Source organism: Macadamia integrifolia, chromosome 5 (assembly GCF_013358625.1).
Source record: "Macadamia integrifolia cultivar HAES 741 chromosome 5, SCU_Mint_v3, whole genome shotgun sequence".
NCBI lineage: Eukaryota > Viridiplantae > Streptophyta > Magnoliopsida > Proteales > Proteaceae > Macadamia > Macadamia integrifolia.
This window is the reverse complement of record NC_056561.1, coordinates 45,427,988-45,437,884: the sequence shown is the minus strand read 5'-3', so window position 1 is coordinate 45,437,884 and position 9,897 is coordinate 45,427,988. Positions and strand designations below refer to the sequence as shown.

The window sequence follows — 9,897 nt, the reverse complement described above, 5'->3', positions numbered from 1 at the left end:
CTCGATTCTTCAAGTTGAAGCTGTCACCATTAGACTATCCTAGTGTTCATTGTGGGTACTTATTTTGACTTGCATAGTTATTCACATGGATATACAAATTTATTTCGGAAGTGACCGATAACTGTTCCAATACCATGAACTAAAAACCTGGTGTGTTCACATGAACATAGAACTATAGACGAGACAAAAGCATGGAATGGATTCTGGACACTACCAAGTTGGGAGGTCCTTTATTAAAGGGTAATGGCTTTATCCTCTCTTCATTGTCAGGTTCACTTTTGGGGCTCAAATGGGCAAGTGGGATGTGAGCAATCCTCTTCACACCGTACTTGTTGGATTGAAGTTATTAGGGTATCCTGAATTAATTCAGATGCCCAACTACTGTAACTGCAATTGAGTGGGTCAGTGCAACCAGAATCAATTTCATTGGCAACAAGCATTCTGGGGAACTCACAGTTTTAAGGCCATGGGTCCTACACTTCAGTCACTTTTAAGTACTGATGAAACAAAGGTGCCGAGGGAGAGAGACACACCGGTCCCCTGCAGCTCCCCCTTTCACCAATACTTTCAAGGGATTGGAGAGTACCAATACTATAATGCTTTTTTCAGTGATATTGTGACATCACATCCAATCACATGTAAGTAGGTTAGGTCCACACCTGCACTAGAGCCAATCAGTGGCTCCCATTTGGTTCAATTCATAAGGGAAAAGGAAGTCATTTAAAGGGAGGAGAAGAGAGACAGGACACAATGGGCTGGCTCAGGAGCTACACTCCCAGACAGAAACCATTTTTCCATTTTATTTATTGGGGAAAGGTTTTGTGAGCCAGTGGCAGAGGGTACACTGACACCCACCCTCTCTCTCTCTCTCATCCTTGCATGAAATGATCTCCCTACACTGTGTATGCAAAAAAAAAAAAAAAAAAAATGGTTTTGATTTGAATTTATTTTGGAAATGATTTCTCCGAAACCTGCTTTCAAGTTTTGCTAAAACTAGGTAAATTTTGGTGGCCTTGGCTTCAGACTTCACTCTGTTCATAATGAAGCTCTTTTAATCCGTCTCGGACGGAGACTTTTGAGAAATCCTACATCTTTTATGGTGTAAAGTTCTTAAAGCAAAATATTATCCTAGATCTAATATTATTGCTCATAATATTGTGCCTAAGAAAGGATCTTGGATATGGTGTAGCATTTCTTAATCATTCCTAAGCTTAGAAATTTAATGGAGTTTCTATTGATATTTAAAGGGAGCCATATATTCACTGATGGTCACATGTGATTTTAGAGTCTGTCATGACTCCTGCTCCATTATTTACTAGTCTGAACTTATTTGGATTCTTTCTTCCAACCAAATACGCCACATTGCCCACCTCCAGAAGAAGACACCCCAGACTCTGCAAAACAGCAACTTCAGATCTCTTGAATCCAACTTTGCATCTCTCATGAACCTGGGACATCTAAAATACTAAAATGATCCCTCAAATTAAAACAATGAATAGTTAAAAAAATCCAAGGAGTTGCTGTCATCTGAAGAATTGAACCTTGGCTGGAAGTGATTCCCTAGAGAAGAGATCCTCTCTTTTTTGGGGCTAAAGTCTGGAGAATAACTGAAAGTGAAACTTGACAGTGAAAACATCTGATTCCTCATCACTCTCCCCTCTAAGATTGTTGGCAACAACAATACTGTCCAAGGTGGAGCAGGAGGCCTCCGTAACTTGATGTAGATGCACACCCATGGACCGATCCAAACCCATCTAGTTACCCAAACAGGAATGAACCGGATCCAATTTGGGTCTTTGACCAGTAGGATCTTAGGATTTTATTTCTATTCTCATGCAATCTGTTATTTTGGTAGTTTAAGTAATAGATAACTACTAGGATTTAGTTTCCAATTAAGTTAAGAGTTTCCAAATTAAAGTAGGCTTTCTTTCATATTTGATTTCTTTTACTATTTATGCCATGAAACTGATTGAGTAATTAGAGATTGAGAAGATGAAATGAATTTGAATGTTTGAGAGCCATCGGGCTGTGTGAGTGATTCTTCTCCCCCCCCCCCCCCTTTCTTTATGCGATTCCTCTCTCTCCCCTGCAACTCTGAATTTACCTCAAAGATTCTTCCCTACCCTTATCGGCCCTCCATCATAACTATTGGCTATACCCTTAGGAAGAACGTTTTCTGAGCCCGTAAGGTAGCTCAAAAGTCCTCGTGATTTGCTAACTCTATGTTTTAACAGATCCAGATGGCTTTTGCATCTGAGGTCAAGGCTCTTTCAGTATTTCTTACTCCGTTTATCTAATAAATTTGCTTTCCATTTTAAAAGGGGGAATTTTTTTTTTGCTTATGTAAATCCCACATTGGTTGTGAGTGAAAAATCCATTTCCCAATATACCCATCAACAACCTCCTCTCATCAGATCAGTATTTTTAGATGGAGATCTACAAGGTATTAGAGCAGGTACCCACCTACACATTAAAGGGGGGATGTAATACCCCATCGCATGTGAATGAGAAATCCCTTTCCTAATATATCTGTGAACACCCTCCTCTCATCAGATCTACCTTTTACGACAGACAAAAAGGTGGAGCAAGAAGCTGAGAGTGAAGAAAACACTTGAGCTACTGAGGACACCAACAAAGTTGCAGCAGAGGTTTGAAGTAGACCCACCATTGTTGACGATACATGGTGGGGTGTGCATGAGCCAATTTCTGTGGAACCAAGGACAGGACACTTCTTTCTGTTGTATCAGAGCATATCGGCAACAATTGGTGACGTCAACTTAGCAAATAGCCAGTTTTGGAGTGCCACAAACCCCAAGCTAAACAAGCAGAAGCAGCAGCAGCAGCAGCAGCAGCAGGTCTAGTAACTAACAACAGTAACTACCAGTCTAACATTGCTAAATCCAATCGGTGTTGCCAGCTGACCAAAGCCTGGACAGGGAACACCCAAGTGTCCAAACACCCAAAGGAAGCCTCTGGTCTGGGATCATTCCCCACTCTAGGTAATATGGTCCATAGAAATTTTCTTAACACATATGATGCTTATGGCTATCATTAATGGGGAGGCGGCCAATAAAATTAGGTGTCGACAATAACGTTAGAGAAGAAGTACAAAAGGCATTGGTAAGGGAAATCTACCACCCACGCAAGCTCAGATTGGCAATCACTGGCCCCATTGTCTGGTCAACTGTTTTGTTCCACAAGTGAGCCAGCTCCATGCGAGTTTTCTTTCCAAATTTGGGCTCTTGCATCTGCATCCAAATTAAACCCCACATTATTGTCATAGCTTCCCCAACGCACCAATAAAAATGGTTAGCTGACAGAAAATCTACTGTTTTCAGAATTTTGTATAAAAAATGTCATATTTCTTAGGTGGATCCTATCCTTCCCCCATTAGATTGGATAATAATTCTGATCCATTTCTCCCAATCTCCTCAGTTAGTGAACATGCATGTTAGCACCTTCGGATAGCATGATAAAGGTGACCCAAGGCGTTGGAGGGGTCCTTAGGCCACAAGGCACCCTAGGCTTGCGTTAATGACTATGTCTAATTGACAATTTAATATGGTAATGTATATCTGCAACATAAAAGCCTTATCAATGCAATATGATATTATTATGCTAGTAATGGCCTTATATGAGAAAACCAACATATAATAAACAAAGCATAGGATATAATATAAGCATATTCATCCAAACAACAGAGCACTAAACATAAATCAATGTAAACTTGTGAAGTGTCAACAAGGTGTATTGTCACCTTGGACCCAAGAAAGAGCTTGGATTCCTAGGCGATGCCTAGGAAATGCCTTGACAATCATGCCTTTGATAAATACAATTTTGATTTGATCTTGTTCTAGATACAATAGCAGCATGATATACCAAAGGCACTTCCAAAAGAAAATTACACCATTTATGTTGTGCACATTACACCATCAACTTATGGAGTTCCTATTATTTTGAATCAATTCAACTCAACCAAAGCCTTTCAGAAATTGGCCGGGGTTCAGAACACAAACCTTGCCTGTCTATTCCACTATAATTGTGTGGAATTTTTTTTCCTTTTTTTTTGATACATATTTAAATGGGTTCTATAGATTTTATGCTGGCTACCAGCCTGACACAACATTCCTCCTCCATCCACTTTGAGAGCAATAAAACAAGAACACAATGGCAAGTTTGCAGAGTCTGTACATCTACTGGATAAAAACTCATGCATAAAAATAGATACAAGTGTTAGTTCTTCTACAATACCAGTTGTAAGGAGTAGGGACCAAACAAAGCAATGAAGGGCAAAAGCATCTATCCTGGTAATGGACTGTATTTAATTTACATTACCAGAATGATCCTTACTCTTGGAACAAAATTTGTGACATGTAAAAGTAAATTTAAAAACAGTGGCAAAGGATGCCATTAATAAATTCCATGTGCTATTAATGGTTTTATGTTCTGGTGATTACATACTAATCTTGTATGAAAAAGCTTGTTGCTCTCTCTAGGGCTTTATTGAGTTAACAGGTTCCAAGCATTGTGTAGAAGTGTCCTTGAGGTAGAATATCAATACTGGCAGATATCAAGAATGAAAATATCAAGCTGCTTAAGAGATTTCTCATGGATTGGTGGAACTGAAACTGGATAATCTAAATGAAGTCATCCATGAGGATTTAAGTAACTCGGACCAAGAAATTGAAGATTATTTGAGTTTGCTTAGATGTATCCTAGGTGTAAAATTGATCTTGTATGTATCTAGATGATCCTAGGATGTAATGATCCGAATGCTCAAGCTCAACTCGTCACCTATGGACTTAACTCGAAAACCTAAGATAGGTGTCTTATAGTGTAGACTAACTACGTCAATTGGACCTAAATTGTGACATATATCATGGATCTTGACTTAGCCCATTGGTAACCTGAATGAACCTTACATTGGTTCACTTGGAATGGTATGAAGGCCATTTGAAAAATCTAACTGATATGCTACAAAAGGTCAATACATGGCCACTGACAACACTGGTGGTCGATGCCTAGGCCAATCGCCTATGTCTAGAGAAATCCACCGGTGTGCACCCGAGCAATCAATTGGGACAAGATTGGCTGGTTACTGAGAGCATCTTATGTCAAACGGATGTGTTTCAGAAGAGCGGTACCATAGACCTGTAGTTCCCGAGAAGGTATTCTTTGAAATCTACAGGCAGCGGCCGAGCAGCTCTGGTTTTCATTCGACCAATATTCAGAAAATAGGCTGTTTGAAATCATCATTTACATTGTATGAAACAAAAGTGCATTTAGTCAGGACAAGAAAGAGATGCGGAATTGCAAATTCTATTTAAAACATGTAGAACTGTTTACTCTTTTCCGCATTACCTAAAGTTAAGACCAACGTAGTCTAACAAACAGCTCCAAAAATTAAGACCAGCAAAAGATCTAACAGCCTATTTGCTTTGCCTCCAATAATCAATCAAAGAACATTTATAATCAAAGAGCTAGATCAAAAGTACAGTTTAATACTAGTGTGAAAGGGTAATGCAAATAAATTCACCTGAGGATGAGATTTGTAATGGGACTGATTTTCTGAAATTAAGCTATAGATGCTCTTTCTCTGCTCAAAAACTATGATACCCGTGAAGATACTGCCCAAGGCTGCACCAAGAAGACGTTCCTGCTTAGTAATAACAACGAAAATTTCAATTTTCATAGGAAAATCATTCTCTCACTAATTTCATTTTATTTCCTCTTTGGTGAAACTTGAAGTCATTCAACTATTCTGGAGATTTGAAAACCAACAGTGCTTCCAAGATGAACTACGTTATGATCCAATCATTCAACTTAATTCTCAGAGTGATGACTAAGGAGAGGGGTTTGTTGGATTTCACCTGAGCAAGAAAGCTAATCATGGTGGTCTCCCGTGTGTTCTTCCTCTGCAACTACAATGCTTCGTCTTCCAAGGCCAAACTACGCAAAACTGCGAAACCCCACGAACGAGTATCGTAGAATAGTCTACAAACCCCCCAAAAAATGAAAACTAGTCTACAAACCCCCATCCCTTGGTGTTCAAATTGTCTACTAAGTGGTAAGGTGCAGTCAACATCTGACGGCTGAGAGTATCCGGGCGTATGCTTCAAGGGGCTCTCAGTCACCCAATGCTAACTGCACTTGTGTAGTGATTGTGGACGGTTTTCACGCAATCAATGTGAATGGATTGATTAGATTTTTAGGTGAAAATGTGGATTGGGTTTATTGGATTGTGATAAATTGGCACTTCATCTCAACCATATGACCTAAGGTTCGTCCTATATTTAATTTTTTTTGATAAGAAAAAGAAAACCCATTATTAAGACTAAGTTTTCTGTACGAGAGCTCCCCCTCTGTCATAGACAAGGGATGTGAAATGACCACCCTACTCCTCTTGAGGCACACCCCTATATCGGGGCGTTGAGCGAGCTTTTGGGGAGAAAACACCTGCCTCTTTCTAATGCTTGTTGTAGCCAAACTGTGCAAAACTGCAAAACCCCACGAACGAGTATTGTAGATGGCAATTACAGTCTATAAGCCTCTCGCACCCCAAAAAAAATGAAAAATAGTCTACAAACCCCCATCCCTTGGAGTTCAAATTGTCTACTGAGTGGTAAGGTCTAGTCAACATCCGACGGCTGAGAGTATTCGGGAGTATGCTCCAAGGGGCTCTCAGTCACCCAATGCTTATTGCACCTGTGTAGTGGCTGCAGACGATTTTCACGCAATCAGTGTGGATGGATTGATTAGTTTTTTAGGTGAAAATGTGGATTGGGTTTATTGGATTGTGATAAATTGGCACTTCATCTCAACCATATAACCTAAGGTTCGTCCTATATTTAATTTTTTTTAGTAAGAAAAAAGAAAAAAGAAAAAACCCATTATTAAGACAGTTTTCTGTTCGAGAACTCCCCCTCTGTCACAGACAAGGGGTGTGAAATGACCATCCTACCCCTCCTAGGGTGCACCCCTATGTCTGGGCGTTGAGCGAGCTCTCAGGGAGAAAACACCTGCCTCTTTCCAATAGGATACTTTTGGCATTTGGTGCCAACTGCCTGAAATTCATAAGTCATAGAAACACCATAGAAATGTGAATTCAATAAGACAACATAAGCCCAACCTAGAAGGAAATGGTACAAAAGCAACAAGTAGTATCTTATCCAGGATGGAAAAAGAATAGAAAGATGGAATTAAGGAATTTTTTTGGTAGTAATGATATTAACTGATGGCTGTGGACAGCAATCTCTCTTTTGTTGGAAACTGAAATCTTTTTTTCTATGTATTAAGGCTAACAACGAAACTATTATGTATTAAGGCTGACAACGAAATTATCCTCATTTTGAATTATATACCACTTGAGGCTATGCTTAGAAAAACCATGATCATGGACCCTGATTACCTGTTAAAATTTTTGGTTACTATCTAATAATATTTCGTCTTCTTTTTCCCATAAAAATAAATAAATAAGCCAAACATACATAACATGTATTAGGATCAAAGCAGCCATCACAAATGATGATTGTATGATTCACAGAAAACAGCATTTGATATTCAGTAAGAGACGTGAGACAAGATGTTATAAGATTATTACTAGCAGTAGAACCAACTAAAAGAGCAAGATCAGCCACCTATATGTAGATAATCATCATTTCACAACCTGGTTCCACTTCCCCGTGTCTGTAAAGGGTACACTAAGAGGTCACGTGAAATGGCGATGACGCCCAGCCCCACCACATTGAAACCTCAGCTGACAGTTACGAAAAGTTCAGAAGTTAAATCGTAGAGCTATATTTTGTATTTAGGCATGACCTCAATAATTTGCAGAAGTTATGTAGTTGATACAAACTCGAAATAATTCAACCCCATAAACCTGCTTACAAGGTGAGGGGACCCAAAACCATATCAATCCACATCAATTCTCCTTAAAAACGATGCAAGATCAATCCCCCCTATATGGCTGATATTGGACTATAACAGTAGTATGACTTATATAATTGCTCCATTCAAGAACCAGCCCAGAATGGCCCCACATTCTAAAGGATGTGGATGAGAGTAATTTTTAGTGATTAAAAAATCAATCACTCAAGGAAGAAGGAAGTTTCATCTTCTATGGCAACCGACCTAGAGTCTTTAAGACCTCAAGGGATGAAGGAATTTGACAACATAGATGATTATCAAATCTCGGAATAATTTACAAGTTCAGAGACACTGCAATTCCATTGTATGAACTATTACCATTTTCTTCTTTAAGATCCATATGTCCATGGATGAATCATATGATAAGAAGGAAAGATGGTAAAATCTATTGCAACAGTGGGATAAGGAAAGGCCTAAATCAAAGTTCAAACTCAACAAGATGTCTAAAATGTTCAAAATTTTGATAAGATATGCTGCAGAGTGTAGGATTTAACAAAATTGACATCATTCATCGTGTTCAATCAATCAATGAAGCCAGACGCAAAATAGAACATGTCAACGTGAATATGCATACGAAGAAGATGGAATAGACGCAAATACTAGAAACTGTGATGACATAGAAGCAAAGTCTTAGTTTCTGATCATTCCCTCGATGACAAGCTATGTTTAACATCATATCGTTGGATCATCTTTGCATTGCAGACTAGGAGCCCTTGAGACTTCGAGTAATGTTACAAGATCATTAGCAAGGAGTCATAGCCTGAACTGTTCAAAGCAGAGCTCAACCGAAAAGACAAGATCCTGGCCACTGAGTCACACCATGCTTGCATTCCTTTGGATGCAAACCAGCATAGAACGGAAAAATTAAATACAACACAACAAGAACACAAGTCAAGGTTTCTGTAATCAAAGAGGCTTATACATACCTAGATCATTTCTTATCAATCTCTGATATCCCCAAACCAAATGTTCTTGTCCTAAAGAAATTAGGGGGCTTTTGTTCCTTCACATCCATCACATTTAACTATACTACATAACTTTGCACAGGAGAAAAGCTGGGGAAGAGGAAGAGTAGAAAAGTTACTATAGTTACAAGCCACAAAGCTACCATTTCTCCCCATTCTTCCCCAAAAAAAACACAAAACAAGCCAAGAATGAATTGCCAGACAAAGACCAGATAAACAGGGGTTCCCCACTTCTTACTGGTGGGATGGGCCTTTGTGCCTCCAGTATCACCCTCCTACCATTACTCCAATTTTAGGTCCCAGGCAGAGATCTCTACCTAACATTAACACCAACCAAGATGCAAGTGAGTAGAGCACTAAACAAGTTTGAAAGCTGTGATAGGATCAAATATATTGACACTGAAGAGACCTTGGACCCCATGAGAGGTGTTCATTGTATGGTGAGGGCCCTGTTTGGGGCCTGATTCACTGGTATGCCTCCCCACTGCTGACCTGAACAGTCGCCTTCCTCCACCCTTTCCTCTGTAAGCGAATGAAAATTTGACAGTGAGAAGTCCTGATGATGTTGGTAGCACCCACTGCCATTGAAGTACATATCCTGATTGACAAGTCCCTTTACTTCTTTCTGATAATTGGAAGAACCTATTTTAGCAGTTAACTCAGATGACAATGCTTCAGAACCCAATGAATTCGCTGACTGGGTAGAGGGGGCTGCACCAGAACCCGTGCCCTCAGGTGCAGAATTAGTGCCATTATTGTCAAGTTTCTTTGTGTTAAGAAAACGGCCTCCACAACCCCTTGCTCTTTTCATCGCATGCTGGTGCCGAGATTCATGAAGGTAAGGCTGTAGAAAAATTACAAGCTGACCAGCATGTCATAACCGGAAAGAATTTCTGATACAATGAAACAAACCCATGTGCAAAGTAAATGATAGGCCTTCTTACCTATTTAGTTCACAAAAGAACTGAGACACATGTTTTTTTTTTTTTTTTTTTTTGGGGGGGGG

At 39.5% G+C, this 9,897-nt stretch overlaps 2 protein-coding genes across 6 annotated transcripts in view; both read right to left on the bottom strand.

Moving 5' to 3' along the window:
* Positions 1-3,018: 3,018 nt before the first annotated feature.
* Positions 3,019-6,080, bottom strand: LOC122079166. Its single transcript, XM_042645424.1, has 3 exons — positions 5,871-6,080; positions 5,537-5,656; positions 3,019-3,248 (listed from the first exon to the last, which is right to left on the bottom strand). The coding sequence occupies exons 1-3, from the start codon at positions 5,889-5,891 to the stop codon at positions 3,132-3,134; spliced, it is 258 nt and encodes an 85-aa protein (XP_042501358.1). The 5' UTR covers positions 5,892-6,080; the 3' UTR covers positions 3,019-3,131.
* Positions 6,081-8,807: 2,727 nt separating this feature from the next.
* LOC122079613 (nuclear transcription factor Y subunit A-1-like) overlaps positions 8,808-9,897 on the bottom strand; it is an 8,451-nt gene continuing 7,361 nt past the window's right edge. For 3 of the 5 annotated variants that reach the window (XM_042646231.1, XM_042646226.1, XM_042646227.1), the window contains one exon: positions 8,808-9,753. In XM_042646231.1, coding sequence (XP_042502165.1) covers positions 9,322-9,753 — 432 coding nt within the window. In that variant the 3' untranslated portion in view covers positions 8,808-9,321. The remainder of the gene's footprint in view (positions 9,754-9,897) is intronic. The other 2 variants (XM_042646229.1, XM_042646230.1) reach the window with 2 other exon arrangements.

Excerpts from the sequence above, each read along its gene's own strand:
- LOC122079166 (XM_042645424.1), bottom strand. The coding sequence starts at position 5,891 with ATGATTAGCTTTCTTGCTCAG. Across the intron at positions 5,657-5,870 it reads TGATTAGCTTTCTTGCTCAG|GAACGTCTTCTTGGTGCAGC; the intron begins GTGAAATCCAAC and ends ATTACTAAGCAG. Across the intron at positions 3,249-5,536 it reads ATTACAAATCTCATCCTCAG|ATGCAAGAGCCCAAATTTGG; the intron begins GTGAATTTATTT and ends ATTTGGATGCAG.